The sequence below is a fragment of the Talpa occidentalis genome, unplaced genomic scaffold (genome assembly GCF_014898055.3).
Source record: "Talpa occidentalis isolate TD23 unplaced genomic scaffold, MPIMG_talOcc4v2.1 talOcc4.11, whole genome shotgun sequence".
NCBI classification, from domain to species: domain Eukaryota; kingdom Metazoa; phylum Chordata; class Mammalia; order Eulipotyphla; family Talpidae; genus Talpa; species Talpa occidentalis.
Genome location: NW_023601104.1, coordinates 16,083,878 through 16,103,603, shown reverse-complemented (window position 1 = coordinate 16,103,603; position 19,726 = coordinate 16,083,878). Strand labels below are relative to the sequence as shown.

Here is a 19,726-nt window from a genome sequence, read left to right as displayed (position 1 = left end):
TTACCTGCGTGAAGAAGGGCCATTTTCCTGTTCTGCCAAACAAGCTCCCCAAGAAGTGAGCTATTGAACTGCCTGGCTGAATGGAAACTATCCCTGCACTTTTGTCTCCCACTTCGCTTCTCAAATTGTTAATGAAATTTGCCATCCTTCAATGTGGCAGAGAAGGGGTTGCAATATTTTAAACTCCTCTGGGCTTTTACAGGAGCACTCAAGATTTAACTGGGTCCTTACTTTCCACCCTGCCTTTGACACCGGGAAATAGTAAACTATTAATGGATTTCCAAAGAGTTAAAGAAGGCTCCATAGCTCAAGGGTGCCTGTAGAACACTCTCTGTGGTGAGAGAAAAAAATGAGACTTTCTCAAGGCCCAAGGCTGCTGTTCCCACTCTGGCCATTGTTCAGGGTTTTCCAGCAATTATTCTCATGATAAGCAACTCACCTCCCTGCACTTGGCTCTAAACGCACCACACTGACTACTGGAAAACATACAGAGACCATAACTCTACCCAAGTAGGCTCCATTCCATGCAGTACAAGTACGCCATAGATGTGAAACGTATATACTTGCCTTGCCCAAATTATTATGTTCTACAGCAATTTCTCGAAAGAAGAAATAGACATAGTTTCCATACTCTATGGCATGAAGAAAGTGTGGTTCTGAAAGAAAAGTGGAAAACAAACTGGTTCCTAAAGGATAATTCAATTAGCACAAGACCCCGGCTGCTAGGCATAACTGACAGCTGTCACAGCTACATTCAAGCCAGTGAGAACTCTGATGCGCCAGAGCATCTGAGGAGTCCCGATATGGGTGTGTTGTAGCTTCAGGGAACCCAGAGTCTTTAATGTCAGCTAATGGGCTGTAAAAAGGCCTGCAGGGAACTGAACTATAGCAAAGGTCTTTGTTTCAACACATTTATTCATTAACCTATTTAACTAGGAAGGAAAATCCCTTATGTTGAGAATAAAAAATCTTGACTTCCAGACGCCAAAGAACAAAATGACTACAGATATGAATCAATCAATCCTCACCATTAACTTTGTAGGACAGGTAGATGGGAGTGGGCAAGAAGTGTTACGTGCATTTAGGGTTAGGCAAATGGGCATAGAGAAATGACATCGCTCTTTTTCGAGGCCACCGAGGATACACCCTGGATGAATCTACTTTCCTGATATGACTCCTGACGTGTCTCGTCAATGTTCCCGTTCACAACCAGAGCAGTTTGCAGTGGCTCTAAGTAAACAATGTAAGTCATGCACTGACCCTCCTGAAGCTCCTGTTCCCACTGGGCCATCCTCCTGGCTCTTGGCTATCCCACAGCATTGCTCTTGAAAGTTACCTTTTATCCATTTGGAATCATATTTTATTGTTCGAAGGGCAGATCCATCACCCATGCTTCGATAGATAACAGCATCACTGGCCAGGAAGTCAGCCACTGTGGCAGAATATAGCTTCCCATCTGAAAGCAAAGTTATAATTTGGATAAAATAACCATAATTATCCTGTTGTGTGTAATCCTGGTTAGTGTTACACCCTTTGGAATGCTTTTACCTATGTGATCACTTGAGATATAAATAAGCCTAAATCTGATGCTCAGAATCAACTGGTGACAGGTTGGCATAATGCTACCTAATTTGACAGACACAGAGCTAAGCATCGAAAAGTTAAGCCACTTATTCAGGGTCTTGGGCCTAGTTAACAACAGAGCCAAGTTCAGAATACTTGTAATATGCTCACTTAAAATTCTTTTTTTCTGGAAATTGTTTTTAGGTTCACGGTTTTTAGTTTCCGAAACACCTATATCAAGGTAGCCATTCTCCTTCTGAACTTTTTTCTTCCTTCAAATTCCTTTTGCACCTTCAATGTCATTAATCATTTATATTCATTACACTAAAACATCTTACCAGCAAAAAGGGCAACATTGGTTTGTCTGGCATCAAATGGGCATCTTGCCAGGCCACTAATTTCTTCCCCATCATACTCTAAGGTATTCAACTACAAAAGAAAAATAAATAGCTGGTGTCACATCTACTCAATGTACCTGTTTGAAGGCAATACTGATTTATTTGTACTAAAATTCTACTTGAATAACGCTATCTTGATTCCTTCAGAACATTAGAGATAAAATAAATGACTGAGTTACAGCAGAAAAAATTCAACTTTAACAGCATATCAGTGAAGAAAGGAAAGTTGATTTTTTAAAAAAACACATGCTATAAAAAATACTTACCCTATAGTATCTACACATGGGATTAAATGCATTCGTACCACAGACAAAAACCATCTCATCGTTTCTTGGAACAAATACTTTAATAAAGTTGTGGCATTCATCCTAAAGAAAGTAACAATTACAGAAATATTAGATATAATATGTGCCGACATCATGGGATCAAGCTCACGTAAAGACTAAATCCAGGGCCTCCCTGGTGGTGCAAGGGGTTAAGCATAGCACTATGAAGCTGCCTGCAGCCTCTGCAGCACAAGTTCGAGCCCCAGGCAGCCCAGGGAGCTACCCACATGGTGCAGCAGACCTCTCCGGTCTCGCCTGCTGCTTCCCTCACAGTATATTTCAGTCAATTTGCCTGTTCTGCTCCCAGCTCTGCCTCTGGTGAATTCTCTCACCCACTGCGCCTCTGGCCTGTACCCCAGCTCTTGTATGCATAAATAAATCTTAAAGAAAATCTTAAAAAAAAAAGACTAAATCCAGCAGACACTTATCTATTTGACTTACTTTATGTTTTCCTTTCATAGCACAGTTTTCTCGATCCTGTTGTCTTGACCGCCATGTCAGCTTCTATATTAATCAAGAAAAAACAAAGTACAATTTTTAATGGGGAAAATCTTTAGAGTTGAGGGGAGCACTATTCAAGTTTTTGGGGAATATAAATCAATTTACCAACCAGACTTGCTCACCTTGCTCGGTATTACTTCTGTTTTAGGGATTTCATTTAAGTTTACCGTATAAACTTGATCCCTGTTGGAAAAAAGACAGCAAGTCCTATCATGTGAATCCATAAAAATGTTAAGCTGCTTCTTATTTTATTTTTACAGCTCTGCCTTTATTGTGTTTTGGAGATCATTTGGCTTTTTTTTTCTGTCTCAAAGTCTACAGAGAGTACTTTTTCATTAGTGGGATGCTTTTATATATCATTGTGGTTAGGGAGCAAAGGAAGCTCTTTTCTTCAGGCATGGGTCAAGCTGATACTTGGTGTTAGCATAGATGTACTTCTAATATTTGCTTGAATAATTCCACGTTAAAAAAAAGTAAAGAAAGATTTTTTTCCTCCTGCTGCTTTAGGAATAAAGAATGGTGTGTGATTTCTTGATGGCAATAATAAAATAGCACCACTGAAGCCTCTAGCTCTGCATTTTGTTCCTGGTACACAACACTGACTCCTCTCAGTGAATATTTTTGGCTCCTTGCAATTTTTGATCACAATCACATATTAGTTTTTCATGAACTAGACACATTAATGCAAGCACCACAAGAGAAAAGAATTTTAATCTAATAAACCAACGAGAGGAAAATTACCTGCCAGCAATATAAAGTGTGTCTCGAATTTTCAACATCAGCTGAAAGTCCAGCCTGTGTTGTGATTCGTTGCCTGAAGGGCGTCCTCTAAAAACCGGATATTGCCTTGAATCTGCAAGTAAAAATGGGCTAAACCATCAGTCAGGATTATGGAGCTGGAGAATCAATATACACCATTGATTAGCTGTATATACTAGTTGTAAAAAGGTTTTAACTAAATTCCTCTCTTAAGGTCTTGAATATAAAATGAATAAAAGACAGAGAATGTCAGCAACTGGGCTTTTCCTTTTAGCTAAAATTATATAACCTATATGGGAGTTGCTTTCTAAAAGCACCCAACAAAACTGTCCCGTTTTCCCCCCAAACATTAGGAAATGATTATGAATGAATTATTGTGCAAAACATTGGAAGGCATATAAGACTCTCTTTCCTCCTGAAAATGAATATGCTTAAGAAATCAAAACCCAAAGAGCTACCTTAGGAAAAAAGATAATGTTCCTTGCATTACTTACAGTGATAGTCAACAGTGTTAAGGGGCTCATCATCTTCGGGAAAGCTGACTGCCCTCAACTGGGAAATCATCAGAAGCAGCATGTAGGCACAGAGCAGGAAGAACTTCATGATGGGCCCAGATGGTGTCAGAGCAGCCCCTCCTCAGAAATTCCACTTAGCTACCTGGAAAACAGAAACCGTTTGGAAGCTCTCAAGGCTGTGGTGAAACTGTTTTCTCATTTGTACCCAGCTCAATTTTCCCCACCAGCCTTCTCCAGAGCTCCCCTCCCCCCTCTGTCAGGAACACTGGCGGTGGTGGAGGAGACCTCTCTGAGAGCACAGGCAAAAAAGATGGCAGCGTGCCGGGCTTGACAGCACAAGGTGAGCGTGCTGGAGTTTTTTTAGGCAAATTTGCAAGAGGTTTTTGAGGTAATGTATGTCACACAGCAAAGTCTCCAGAACCACAAACAAATGCTGGCTGCTGACTTGGCGAGAATTGGGCAAAGTTGGGATTGGAATTTTAATTAAACTCCAATCTGCTTCCCTGCCCCCAGCCCTGAAATACATCCAGTATGCCTTGTCTCTACTGCCCATAAAATGCCCAAGCTGCCTCACAACTATTTGGGGGAGCTGATGTGCCTGTTGCCCCTATAACATCTCTGCCTGTGGCATTGCCAAATTCCCTGCATTAATCAGACCTTATCCCCAAATTCATAAGTAGAACAGTTTCCTAATTTTAGTAAGACCGATATGGAACCAAGGTCACGAATGACCTTGAGTTAGGGTGAAAGGGAATGAAAAGAAATGATTTCACGATCAATCAGTCAAGCAAAGCAGGGCAGAGATGAAGCTGCACAGCTGACACCAGACCACGGGGGAAGTCTACATTTTTACATAAAACCATTTGGAAACAAACCAATAAGCTAAATATGCCTGTCCTCTTAGCTTTATTGAACTTTAGAGCCGTAGGGGGCCCTGGGGACCATCTAGTCCAACCCCCTCATTTTTCAGATGAGAAATCTAAGGGCTGGAAAAATTAAGGGCCTCAGTGAATTTCATGGAGCTATTTAGAGCAAGATCAGAGTACAGACTCCTTTCACTGGAGTCCCCATCCAGGCTCTTTTCATCAAATTAGATGAAGAAATTAAATGACTGGGTTTTTTTTTCTTTAAAAATATAGCATTATAAAAATTCTGTTTGGGATAATGAATATATTTCACAGGTGTACCCATATACTAAATTTGTTCAAATAGCACATTTATATATGTGTAGTCTAGGTCAACACCACAACAAAACATTGATAGTATAGCTGTCAAAACATTTAATAAATGTTACTACTTTATTTGAAACATTAATTAATTTCTCCCTTGGTCAATAGGATGGGTATTTTTGTGAAACTGTAAATGCTCTACTCTGCAACACTGTCACTCCGTTCTTCAATCAAAATCATCACATACAGCTATTCCATTGAACAGTAAATTTTTTAGCTTCCCTTTCAGTCTCATATCTAAGAACTTTAGGGGTAGTCACGAGAATCACTTCAATTTCTGGGGGAGTCCAACCAATCACCTGGGAACCTACAGTGCTTCCTTATATACATATTGTATTAATGGCAAACACACAGACGCACTTTTGGGCTGTGCAATGCTCTCAACATTTCTTTTTCTACCTAACATTGAAGCCAAGTATATGTAAGTTTTAGATTCCTAGGTTTGCAAAGAAAAAAGAGAGTAATATTTCCATACATTTTTTTCTTAGTGGATTAATCCAGCAGAAAGTGTTCGGAACCTGCAGGTGCATTGTTTTGTGCTGAAGTTGAAGGTGTGTGGATGTTGGCATAGTTCTGACTTGGGCTTGGACAGAATGCAACGACTTGCTAGCAGATACACCTGGGAACGTTTCTTCAATCTCTCTGAGCATTAATTTCTTTATAGTATGTGCATAATACCATCTTCTCCACAGGGTGAAAAAGAACTGAATGCCTGGCACATCACATACAGATTCTGAGCCAACTTAGTCGTCCCCACTCATTTCTACTAAACAGTCACACACACGACCAACTTGAGCTTATGAATCTAAGCAGGGTCTGAAAAAAATACCTGCTAAAGTAGGAAAGTTATTGGGCCTTTTTTCCATGCGTAAGTTTATTTTAAAATAGCTATTTAAATTTATTTACTATTGTAGGATAAATTTTATAACTTGAGCCTACTTAACAAAGAAATGGCAAAGAAAATAAAAAAGAATCACCAACAATCCTACCCCACAGCCAACCCATCCCAACCTACCCATCCCAACCCAACAGCCATGATGATTTGGCCCCAGACTTCTTGTCATTTGCACAATATTTTCATTCATGCCAAGGTGGCCTTTTTTATTAAATCTACCACTTCTGAAGCAGCATCGTCCTGTCCTAATTTTCCACTGTGTCGCGCCATTTACAGAGACCCTAGAAAGTTAAAGCAGCATAAAAATAAAAATGTTGCCATAAGAACTAAATTCAGCCATAACATCAACCCCACACTTGATCCTCTGGATGGAAAGTCACTGGAGGTTTCTGCTGGGTACTGAGGGGGAAAAATGAGAAATCTCAATTCTAAAGAAACTTAGAAATATCTAAAACAAGAAGTCTGTTCTATGAATCTTTCCCCACCAGAACAGATAACTGAATGGTTGAGATCATGTGGAAAGTGTCCTGATGCCCTAGACAGCAGGCCAGGAAGGGTCCTCCCAGGAAGGGTGCCTCTCCCAGCTGTGGTGCCAGCACTGAGACTGAGCTGACTCACAGGCAAGTACTGGCAGAGCTATCATTTCCTAGAACCCATTCATCTGACACTGCAGAAAGCAACTTCTCCCCATACCCTTGCCCCCACCAGTCTCATCCTCCAAAAATAAAGCCCCACCACTAATTGCTTCCTGCCCTTGCATAAAGTTTTATTTGAAAAAAAAATATATTTTCAGATTTGCTATAGAACTTATAAATGGAAGTGTTTAATGTAAAATAGCTATCAAAGCAAGGCTGAGTAGGGAAGGAACGAATCTGGAAATACCTAGAAAAATAAATCGAGGAGATTTATTTGCATAAATCTCCAACTACTTACTTCTCCTCTGCTTCAAGGAAGTATCACAGGATTCCAGAGCTCAGTGAAATCAATAAACTAGTTATCTTGAAGGAGGGCAAATCAAAAGGCAGGACAAGATGTTGGAAAAGAACCTAGATCTCAGGGTGGAAAAAAATGTAGCTTTAAACATTCTTGTGCCATCTACTTTCTGGCTCTAGGGCCCTGTTTAAATTGACTTAACCTCTTTAAGCCTCAGTTTCCTCAAGTGTGAAATAAGAATAATTGTCTTGACTATCTTATAAGCTCTTCTTAGTATTAAATGAATTGTTTAAAATATATCATATAAAATATATCATATAGAATCCAGTTTATAGTAAATCTAGTAAATTTTAGTGAATATGACTATTATTGTTATACCTTTCTGATCAAACTAGGCTATAATCTAAAAGGATATATATATATATATGATATATATATATGCATGTATATGTAAAGGCTAAAATTGTTTAGTCTTTCATCTTGTACAATTATTTGTGATACTGTTTATATATGCCATAATAATCACAGTGGAAGGACTCTTAGAGGATAAGGTGCAGCTTCATTGACATAGATGCCTGCAAGGAGGCAGAGAAAGCTGCCTTCCTCATGTGAAAGTTTATTGTAAAGAACATTTCCGGGGGCCTCCCTGGTGGTACAGGCAGTTGAGCGCCACGCTGTGAAGCTGTCTGCAGCCTCTGCAGTGCAGGTTTGATCCTGGCCAGCCATGGAGATACCCACATGGCACGGCAGGCCTCTTCTGTCTCACCTGCTGCTCCCCTCAGCAGTGTATTTCATCAGTTTGCCTGTTCTGTTCCCCACTCCGTCTCTGGTGAATCCTCTCAACCTCCCGCACATCTGGCCTGTTCCCCGGTTCTTGTATGCATGAATAAATAAATCTTTAAAAAACCAAACATTTCCATTCTTCTCATAGGTTATTCCTTTCAGCCAGAGAACGGGAATACCTGAGTTAGTATATTTTGGCCCCCTTTTTTTTGTATTACATGTGGCATTCTACAATATATATTACTGATGTTAAAGCTCAACTATAATGAGAAAAGCTCTGAAAAGGAGTTCTGAGCTGCCAAGAGAGTCAAGATTCATGAAAAAAAGGAGTATAGGAAATGAGTCCCCATACACAGCACTTAATTTTGTATTTTGAGATTTGCTAATTGTTTACCTGTGTGAAGTTGAAAATGTAGCTATAAAGAAAAGCCAAATTTTGAGCAATCTCAAATGCAAGGCTCATGAAGGAGAGTTTTAGTAAATACCCAGAGGCTCTCATTTGGCTTTCTAATGATCTATACCATAGGGAGAGAAGACAAACATGAAGCAGACCTTATAAAAACTCCAACTTGTTATCCTATAAGGTAAATCCTGCCTTGGGTGGATGTAATCTCCTGTGCTAGCTATTTGCAGAAAAGATAAGGTGAATTCTCGCTAGAGGAAAATAGTATCATCCAGAGATTACAATTTGCTACACAAAACACTCAACATTCAAACACCCATTACCAGACATGCCACTAACTAAGACCAGGAAACAAAGACAATAGAAATAGTCCCACAGGCAACCCTGATATTAGTTACCAGACATAGGAAAAAAAAAAAAAAGCATTTCTTTTTTCCAGGCCCCCACCCCACCCTGAAAAATTTACCAGAGAACTAGAACCTACTAAAGGAGAACTAAATGAAAATTCTACAGTCAGAAAACACAATAGCTAAGGCTTCTTGATGGATATATTTAGCAACACACCTCTTACAGCTGAAGAGAAGATTAGTCAACTGGAAAATGGGTTAATAGAAGATATCAGACAGAAACATCGAGAATCAAGAAGTTGGAAAAAACAGACAAGAAAGTAAGAGACACAAAGGATCTTGTAAAAAGATCTATCACTGTGAGAAGAGAGTGCAGAGAGAAATGGAGAGAAGCAATATTTGACAAGATAATTCTTTCCAAAACTGACAAAAGACCATCAGTTATACATTCAAGAAACTCTAACAACTTCCGGATATGAAGAAAACCACACTAAATACATTGTAGTCAAGATGTCAAAAACAAACAACAATAGCAACAAAAACATCAAAAGCTAACGGATATGTTAACCTTCAATGAAGCATGAATAATACTGACAGCTGACTTACCAATAGATACAATGGGATTCAGTAGACCACAGAATGAAATGTTTGAGATGCTGAAAGCAAATAAAGTTTCAACTTAGAATTCCATAACCAGTGAAAATTTTCTTCAGAAATGAAAACAGAATGAAGATGGATTAGATAAGCAAAAACTGAGAGATTTGTTGTTAGCAGACCCAAACAAAAAGAAATCCTAAATAGGAGTTCTTTAAGCAGGAGAATAGATAAGGGTTGGGGTGTTTTTTGGCTTTGTTTTGCTTTCATTTTGTGATTACAGCAGAGTGGCCAAATTTGAAATGAATGAATCATAGATGAGAATCAAACAGCCTTTCCCCCTCCCGGGAAGACACATTAGTTCAAAGGAAATGAGTATTCAGTAATGGAGGAAGCTTACTTTTTCCCATCCCAAAGAATCCCCAAAAGATACCATGCTAACTTTACAACTCTCTCCTGGAGATGCCACTTCTCAAAAAGAGGCTGTTTCGACTCTCCTATTCCATCTAACCTCAAGATTGGAAAGTGGAGTTGGCTCCTCCCAGTTTCCCAGGGCCTCTTCCAGACCTTGGGCCTCCAAGATCTTACCAAAAGTCTTTGCTTACTTGGGGTTCTGCCCCTCCTCTTGTCTTTCAGTGGATAACCTCCTGGTCATTTTGTTTAAGAAAGAGTTTTCAAAGACTTTCTTGACCCCACTCTGGGACTTGTTATCAGCTAGAGTGACTTCATCTCAAAAATCATAATATCATTGTATGCTTGGGTCCCAACCTCCTTTCTTTCCAACTTGCTTGTCTGACCACTTCACAACTACTTTTCCTTCTAATCAGGGCCTCAGTCCAGTAACTTCTCTCTCCTCAGTTTTGACACACCACGTTAGCCATCGTTGATGTGATAATCCAGAGTCAATAATTTCAATACTAATTTTACCTGTTTTAGGTTTCCTGTCTTGTGTCTCCTTGTCAAAGTTCTTGCCCTGGATGAACTCTGCCATTCCCCTCCTGCATCTGCCCCAGACAAGCCACGCACTAGTGAAGACAATCACACTCTAGGGCAATCTGGTAGCAATGCCCCAGAATGCTTGATTGCCAACTATTGTAGGAATCCCATGTTTCCCTGCTGGATTTCCCCACTTTTCCATTTCAGTAAGTTTTTTTTTTAAAGATTTATTTAATTTTGCGTACAAGAGCAGGGTGCAGGCCAGAGGGGGTGGGTGAGAGGATTCACTAGAGACAGTGTGGGGAGCAGAACAGGCAGATCTACTGAAATACACTGCTGAGGGGAGTAGTAGGAGAGTCAGGAGAGGTCTGCTGCGCCATGTGGGTAGTTCTCTGGCTGGGGATCAAACTCGTGCTGCAGTGGCTGTGGATCGGATCGCTTCATAGTGATGCATCTCAACCCACTGCGCCACCAGGGAGGTCCTCAATTCAATAAGTTTTTACTTTCCCCATTCTCTTCAAGGCCTTGATCTGTTTTCTCTTCTCAATTGACTATATGCTTCCTCCTTCCCCACAGCTACTTCACATAGAAAATGAAAAGCAGGGCCTCCCTAGTGGTGCAAGGGGTTAAGACACAGCTCTATGACACTATCTGCAGCTACTGTAGCACAAGTTCGATCCCTGGCCAGGGAGCTACCCACATGGCGCAGCAGACCTCTCTTGTCTCGCCCACTGCTCCCCACAGCACTGTATTTCAGTCAATCTGCTTGTTCTGCTCCCTACTCTGTCTCTGGTGAATCCTCTCACCCCCCACACCTCTGGCCTGTACCCCAGTTCTTGTATGCATAAATAAATAAATCTTTTTTAAAAAATGAAAATAAAAAGCAGGTACTTTCACAATCCCTCCCTACTTCCTGTAACAAAATACACTGGCTTATCTGTATCTTCCTGGAGTTTTTCCTCTTCTTTCCTGTTTTAAGAGAAGATCTCTCTCTCTCTCTCTCTCTCTCTCTCTCTCTCTCTCACACACACACACACACACACACACATACTCACACCCCAACTCCTCTCCATGAACTTTAAACCTAATTTCTTCTCTCTTTCCTGGCACAGAGAAACCTGAATTCTGTTTTTCTCTCTGTGGTATAGTCTGTAACTTTTTATTGACTAAATAGTATTTATCCGCATTTAAATTTTTCTAAGCCTCTCTCATCTGAAAACAAACAAACAAACAAACAAACAAACAAATAAATAAAAGGTGAATGAGTTCCTGTGACTTCATAGGCTCCTCCAACCACACCTAGGTGTTTCCTCCCATTCACATTCACCGACACTGGAAAAAGGGTTTTTAGTCACACTGTTGTCATTTCCTCACCTTCCACTCATGCATCTCCTTCCTCTGTTCTGACTCCTCATTCAATAACACCTCTCGGTAAAGACACAGTTGACCCCAGCTCTCTGAAGGCAGTGGGTGCTTTCCAGGGCCGCTTCCTGTGGTCACTCAAGAGCTCCAGGCACCGCTGGCTGCTCACAGCTTTTCCAAGCACTGCCAACCCTTACCCTCCCTCGTACCACACTCTTCTAACCTTTACCTTGCTTTCCACACGCCCCCTGCTTGTCTGCCATTCATTTTCCAGATGCAACAAGAATGATCTTTTTCTAGACTACAACCCCCACCCCAGACTGTCATAATCTCTCCAGTAGCTTCTGGTTTTCTTAGGAGAAAGCGCACGTCTTTGTGACGAGGCCTTTGGGGTTTTCTATGTGCTGAGTCCTGCTTCCTCTCTAGACATGTCTCCAGCTTCTCTACTCTTCCCTTCTGCAGCTACCCTGGCTCTGTTCCCGGTCCTGAATGTGTCCTGCCGCTCCCTCACCCACTCTTTGCTCCTACTTTCTCTCTGGATGGCCTTGCTTGTCTCGCATCCTTGGCCTACTTAAGTCCTCCCATTTTTTTCAGAGCCTGGGGAAGACTGTTCTGAGTCCTTCTGGACAGGCAGGTCTGGAAGTTGTTAATGCTCGAGGCAACTGTGAATGACAGTAAAATAAAGGAAGAAATAAAAGAACCAACCATGTGCTTGGAAAACAAAAGCAGCATTTTAGGCTTCTGCCCAATTTTTATTTATTTAATATGGCTCAAGAAAGAATGGCATCAGAGGGCAGCAGACCCAGGGAGGATGGGCACCCTTGATTCTACTCCCAAAGAGTGTTCATTCCTTTAAATGTGTGAACTACAGGAGAGGAGAGGGGGTGAAACCAGAGCTGCAGCATAAGGGGTACATTCACTTGATAATCTATGAAATTCCAGGGGGTGTTGTTTATGGTGCAGAAGATGAGAATGGAGGTAGAGGAGCCCACCCACCATCTGACAGCCCCACGTGACAAAACAGGAAAAGAGCGATGGGTTTAGTAGACTGAAAATGAGCAAAGAAAAGCAAGTTAATTGCTATTCCTTGGAGCCTACCAAGACACAGAGGGTAATAACTGAAGGTCAATTACAAAAGGAGGTTTAGGTTTGGAGAACATTGGCATGTCTAGATTCAACGCAAGGTGTTCTGTGTAGGACCGTGGGTTTTAATCAGTGCTCAGCATCAGTATTTAATCACAATGGTATGACTACCAGGCTGACAGCATAATCTTTAGACTATAAGAAAGTGAGAAGAAGGGATGATGGTACCAGCACTAGATAATACGTACAGATTCCCGAAGGCCCCTAGCAGAATTGAGGTATTTTGGGCTCTTCGAAGCAGTGTGGGTAGCTAGTTGCATCCAGATTGACCCAGTGGCGTTTGCCTCATGGGGTTTCTTGGGAGGACACCAGCTCTCTCATTTGAGGAATCTCTATTGCTACTCCAGCCCACCGCCACCCCTTCCCCTCCTGCACACAGGCTTAGGGGCCAGCTACCATGTATAAGCAAACATACACCCCCTTGATCTGGGCCAGGAAGAGGAGGCTGAAGGACCCTGGCGCATGAGACTCTTCCTCCTGCTGGGAACTTGTGTGCCCAGGTGAGCGGAAGGGGCTTTCCAGCACTCTATGTCAATGGCACTTTATTATTAACCACCTACAACACTGCTTTATGGCATGTTGAGGAAATGACAAAGCAGCTTTCTGACTCACCCTCCACACAGCTGAAACCCCCGCTGACACATCAGAATCTGGAAACACATGATTTCATAGGGAGCAGGGAAGAGCTACTGTGGGGAGAAGGAGGATGCGCTGTGAGGAGCATTCTGGGCCCCTTCTGCTCTCACTGACACTCACAGGCCAGAGGAAAGGGACCAGGCGCCAGCAGGTTGGGGGTCATGGACCTGTGCTGTGGCCACAGACAAGTCACTCTTCTGACTTGAATTTCTTCAAGTAATAAAAGGTGAGTAAATGGAAAGCATAGGAAGTCTTTTTCTCTCTCAGATTCCATGATTTCCTACTGATGGTTGGTGGGGGTTTCCTACTCCCCTCATGTCCTCAGGTAAATGTCCTGATGAATCCCCACTGCGCCACAGACTCTTTCCCTCCACATACAACCCTCTTGAGTGGCTCCCCTCACAAACAGAACTTCCTTGGGTCCTGAAGCTGCCTCTGCTACCCACCTGTCTCTCATCTCATTCTCCAGTCACGCTCCTTTTTTTTTTTTTAAATAAATTATTTTTTTATATTCCCCATACAATTGCAATCCCCAGCCACGCTTCTTTGAAGGGAAGTCTGAGTCCCTTATCTCCATTCATGCACTTATTAAATCTCTAAGACCTGCTTCATTCTAACTTTAACTCTTGCCCATCAACTAATTGCCAAATGCAGCTCAATCCTTATTTTAAATATTCTTTCATCTCTCCAAGACTCTTAATCATGTTGATCCCTACATGAGATCTAAAAACTCCACCTTGAGCTTTCTTTTATAACCCTCTAGCTACCACTTTCCATCAATCTTCCCAAACTCATCTGAACACGCCCACCCTTAGATGTGGTTCCACCCTGGCTCTTTCGAGACTCATCTACATTACATCTATCTTCTTCTTCGCTAACACCAATTAACTGATGAATCCCAAATCTACATGTCCAGCACAGCTCCAGACCCATCTATCAACTCACTGCTAGATATTTCAACCTCAGTAATAAATACAGCAGCAATTTAAATTCAGAAGATATAAACCTGAACCACAGAAACTCTGCCTTGACCTGTTCTGTTGAGTTCCCTACAGCCTACAGGTTATGAGCTCAGAGTAGGTTCAAAATCATGTGCTATCACTTACTAGTCATGTGACTTTGATGAGTGAATTAATTTTTTAGTCTCTAGTTCTCTGCCTAAAATGAAAACAATCACAGCACTAATATTACAGAGACTCACTGAAATAATCTGTGTAGTGCATGTAGCCAGACCCAATCCTTTGCATCCTGTAAGGATCCAATAATTACAAGTATTGTTATTATCATTGTTGTTAATGATATTTTAAATATTCTACTCAGTTACTTAAGCCTTAAAATCAGGAGTCATCCTAGACCTCTTCTCCATCATCTTCTCTTTCTAATCTGTCAGTACATCCTATTGATCTTTATCTTCATGGTTCTGGATATCACTATTGCCTGGTTTCTGCTCTCTTGGACTTTAGTACACAGTCCACAAAGCTGCGAAAATGATCTTTCCAAAGCACAAATATCATGCCATTTCTCTGTCTAAAAACAATTTAACAACTCCTGGAAGTCTATATATTTACATTCCAAATTCATTTCCAAGATTTACAAGGTTCCCCACAATCTGATTCTTGCCAACTTCGCTGTTTCTGTGCTTCCACCTAACTCCTAAGCAGTGTCTTCTGCAAACAATATTCTCTTTGAAATGTCCTTTTGGGAAATTGACTCTGCATAAGATCAGAATTCCCTGGCTTTCTTCTCTTTCCTGTTCCTCCCCCTACCCCAAGCCCCTCTCCCCTTGCTATACAGCTTCTCTCGGGATGGCTGTCAATAATGTGAGACCATGACAATACTTCCATTAGAGAGATGATCTTCTCATTGTAATGTTACTTGTTTCCACATTTTCTCTATTAAACTGAGATGCTTTAGGGATGGAGTGTATCCTTTCCATCCTCTTTCTCCCCAGCATCAGTCACAGAGCCTGACTGAGGAGGTTCTCGGTCAGTAGTTAATGAATCAATGAAGAATTAAATCATGAAGGACGTAGTCTGTGTCACAGCACTTGGCCGTGGCACATGGGCCACATCATGATCACCTCCCCACACTGCCCCAGGACTCTACCATTGCTCTCCTACAGTGGGCAGTGCCACACAAGGCCCAGGAGCCCAAGGCCATGAGTTTCCAGATGATGCAAAACCAAGAGCTTCCTTCAAAAGGCAAGAGATGTCTCTTTTCACACATTAATACACTGTTCTTTAATCCAGGAGAGATGGACGACACAGACTGACAAGGAAAGTGCTTTGTTAGCCTTCACTGAAACCTCTATCCCCTTTGGAACTGCAAGGCAAGGAAAGCAGAGAAGTTCCTGAGACAAAGAGCAGGGGATATGGAATTGGCAGAGAAGAAGCCTACTGGACTCCTCAGAACTCAACAAACAAAACTAAAAATCAGGCTGCCTAACGGCTGGCTGATGCCTGAGATTCTGCAATGGGAAATTCTTTTCTTTGGCTGATGGCCACTTCTTTCCCCCAGTTATAAAGTAAGTAGTACTAGACTGCTACATAAGCCAGAAGTCTGGGTGAATACATTTATAAGATCTTTTCTGAAGGCTAGATTCTGATAGAAAGGAAAGGTAGAGGTAGAGGCCATGGGAAGAGGAAAGGCACACGCTGTGGGGATTGGAGGCCTGTTGAGTTCTTTATTTATGCCTGGCTTTCAGAATCAATGTCTTCCTAAAAGTTGGGTCAATTCTGATTTTAATTGTATTTTATATACAACAGGAAGGCTGGTTATTCAAAGTTTTCTGAGAAGGAAAGTAACTCTTATGCAAGATTTTCACTTAAAGCCTGGATTTTCTTAAAGCAAAGCACACTAATACGGGCACCAGTTGTGCTTCTGGTCAATTATTATATTGATAATTCAGAAAGGAATTGAACTTGAAAGGAATTGGGCAGGAGAGACAGAAAACAGGGTCTAACCTGTTTTTGCCAAATTTTAAGCAAATCAGAACAGGAATCCCAGAATTTGATCTCTGTTCAGACTAGTGGCAACTTGTCCACCAGTTTTTGCCTGCCTGCCCTAACTGAAACCAGATAACATTTTAAAGTTTAATTGTCCTAAAACAATTTTCACTTAAGGTGACAATCACACGAAACTAATGAGAGGATGACCGCCATAGCCAAGCAGAGGGAATCTGCGATCTAGGCAGATGACAAAACACATCAACTTCTTAAGAGATCAAGATGATGATTAACGTTGTGAAAATATAAAGGAAACTTCTACCATTGAGGAAAAAAAAAAAAAGCCTCAAATTGCTCAGCCAAATGAACACAATGGTGTGAATGGTGTGTCCTTTGTTCAGGGAGGACCGTGGGGCTTTCAAGGCTAACAAGTGACAAGAGAAATTAAAAGTCTCTCCCTTTGTTATCTCCTCCACACACACAGTCTCAGCCAGGCCTCCAGGAAAGGAAGCATTCTAGACAAAGGCAGGACTCAGTGCTCGAAGGGATGACTGAGATGCCAAAGGATCAGCCTGTCTCTGGAACACTGGCTTATTCCACCAGATGACCTGCTGGGGCTGCCATATGGCTTGCACATGACATTCTGCTCAGGGTAATAGCGCCTGGGCCCAGGCCTGGCTCTGCTCTCCAGGTTGGGATGACAGAAGTGGGGCACATTTGCTGGGATTCTACTAGCTTCACTGTGGTAGTCACTGGGGAGCCACAGCATTCAATAACCTCCCTGGTCCCTGTTTTCAGGTTTTCAAAGAACATGAATGATAGCCTGGCAAGGCACGTCTGAGGATGGGTCGCTGCTGCTATTTCTGGGATAGAATAAGAACTTAAATGAAGGGACCCCTCAAGGACTTCCCCACCCAAGAGTGGAGAAGCCAGCTCAGAACCTAGATGTCATGGGAGTCCAGTGATTACGTTTATCAACACTCCGACTACAGCAGGAATTCACTCAGTATTAAGGAGCTCATGTCTTATTGTTCCCTATCCTGCACACCAGCTCACCCAAGGGTCCCAGGTGATGTCAGGATTTAAAGCAATTGTTGAAGGATTTACAAAAGGGTTAAACTCTAACAACTCAGAGAAAGAAAGTCTTTAAAAAAAAAAAACTTTTAAAAGCCAAGAATTCCAGGCCTAAGTCCTATGGATTCTAGTGACCAAAAATACGACCTTTGTGTTTGCCTCTGTATTTGAAAACACTGTAACCACTGCTTGTCTATGGCAAAAGTGGAGGAGGATTAGTAATTGTTCAGAAGGATCTAAAATAAAGCATCACCATTGGTGTCACATCCCACTAGAAAACCCAGTTCTGACTTGTTTTTACAAATGCACTTCCTGGGTGACGAGTACATGGGACTTTGTACAACTGTTGCAAATTCCTTTGAGTTTATAACTGTTTCAAAATAATTTTTTTAAAATATGGGTTTTCTCTCACTGACTGAGATGAGGTCCCTGCTTGTTAGGTTCAGTCTGACAATCTAGATTAAAAAGAAACTGTAGCCAAGAGGGAGAACAATCAAGACCCATAGGAATAGCATGAGTGGTTCCGCCTGGGCAGAGCCACTTCACCTGGGATTCACCTGGAGGCCCTGTCTGGGCTCCAAGTCTGAAATCTCGGGGCTTTTGAAATCTCTGGATTTACAGAAGCAAAATGAGAGATCAGGTGAATCATTACGTTTCTGAGGTTTACAAAATGAACTCAACCCAGAGGGTGTGTGAGAAGCTGGGTCCTTCCCCCCATGTGGGTGGAGCTGACTAGAGGGCTGGCGGGTGGGGTCTGAGGGGAAATACTAGCAATTATCTCAGAGAGTGGCTGTGAAGACTGAAAGAGTTGTTTAAGGAGCAGACCGGAGTTCTTGGCAGTTGTTAGGCCATCGAGTGAGACCAGGAAGCTGGTGCTGGGCTCAGGCACAGAACACTGAGGAAGGGCTGTGCGTTTCCAAGTTTTATTGCTGAGATAATTATACCCTTATCTACATTTATTCCACCACCACCCCCCAACCCCCTGTCTGGAATTGCTTCAGGAGGGATGTTAATCTTACCCTAGACGTCAAACACATCTACAGATAAGAGTGAGTGAGTTAAGAAATCTGGATTCTACTCAGTCTCTGAGGAGCACAGAGGTCATGGGAGAAGTAATTTACCTCCTCGAGCTTCGGTTTCCTCATCTATATGTTGGGTGTTTGAGCCAGAATCTTAATCACTGGCAAGGCCCCCACCAAGTCATGAGAGTTTATGATTCTGAGTTTGGTGCCTGGGTAGAAAAAGGCTCTTGACAAAAGTAAAATAACTCCTGATTCACACGTCTGAATTTTTCCTATGGCATTAGCTACCTAGGATACAAAGTGCATGGTCTCTGAACCCCAAGACAGAAGAGCACGAGAGTGCTGCCTTTGATCCACACCGCCAAACCACAAATGGGCTTTGGAGGACAAACTGAGGATGTGCTGAACGTGGAGTGAGTCTCCACTGGAGCTTACGAATGTGAGCTTGGCATACCAATGGTGTCCCAGATGGAATTGCAGAGGGTACATTTTTCTCCCCTCCCAATCATGTGGCCTTGGGAAACACCACCTTTAAGTGCCAGGTCTAGCTTCCCTGGAGCCAGGGGTGATGGGTGTAGGCCCTCCTTTGGTGGCCAACAGGTCACTTCCAATTTCTTTTTTCTTTTTAAAATTTTTTTAAAAAAGATTTATTTATTTATGCATACAAGAACTGGGGTACAGGCCAGAGGTGTGTGTGTGGGGGAGAGGATTCACCAGAGACAGAGTGGGGAACAAAACAGGCACAATGAGTGAAATACACTGCTGAGGGGAGCAGGAGGCGAGACAGAAGAGGTCTGCTGCGCCATGTGGGCAGCTCCCTGGCCGGGGATCAAACTCATGCTGCAGTGGCTGCAGATAGCTTCATAGTGCTGCATCTTAACCCCTTGAGCCACCAGAGAGGCCCCTCCAATTTCTTTTTTAAATTGTGTGATATAAAATTGTATGACAGGCTTGTGGGAACCGTGGGTGCCAGGATTTCCAAAGGCCCTCTCTGCATCTCCAAATGTACTGGGGAGGTACTGCATAAACTTCTTTGCTGGGTCAGGGGCCCTCAGCTCTCATCTATACTCATCCTGAAGCAGGGCTTGCACAAGAGTGTTTCACCTTTGTAGCATTTTTTGCTTCTCCGAGAAAATACACCATATCTGTTTGGGGCCTCAAAACTGCCCTTAGAGGTTTAAAGGGCAGAAATGATTATCTCCGTTCAAAGTCATGTCAATGCACAAGGACAGAAGTTGCTTTTGTTTTGTTTTCTGCTTTATCTTTATAGCCACCATAACATTTGCAATTAATGTATCTGTTCACAGAATGTTCGCAGCATTAAGGAATGAATCTCTACCAATGTGGAGTTAAAGAACTCCA

At 42.1% G+C, this 19,726-nt stretch overlaps 1 protein-coding gene across 9 annotated transcripts in view; it reads right to left on the bottom strand.

Annotated features, from left to right (window-relative positions):
* The window catches only part of SEMA6D (semaphorin 6D), a 57,620-nt gene that overhangs the window by 10,558 nt on the left and 27,336 nt on the right, over positions 1 to 19,726 (bottom strand). For 8 of the 9 annotated variants that reach the window (XM_054701218.1, XM_054701231.1, XM_054701239.1 and 5 more), the window contains exons 2-9: positions 4,042 to 4,204; positions 3,530 to 3,641; positions 2,911 to 2,971; positions 2,729 to 2,791; positions 2,228 to 2,329; positions 1,902 to 1,992; positions 1,337 to 1,456; positions 568 to 656 (exon numbers count right to left, since the gene is read on the bottom strand). In XM_054701218.1, coding sequence (XP_054557193.1) covers positions 568 to 656; positions 1,337 to 1,456; positions 1,902 to 1,992; positions 2,228 to 2,329; positions 2,729 to 2,791; positions 2,911 to 2,971; positions 3,530 to 3,641; positions 4,042 to 4,150 — 747 coding nt within the window. In that variant the 5' untranslated portion in view covers positions 4,151 to 4,204. Of the gene's footprint in view, positions 1 to 567; positions 657 to 1,336; positions 1,457 to 1,901; positions 1,993 to 2,227; positions 2,330 to 2,728; positions 2,792 to 2,910; positions 2,972 to 3,529; positions 3,642 to 4,041; positions 4,207 to 19,726 lie in introns of those variants that run through there. The other variant, XM_054701224.1, reaches the window with a different exon arrangement.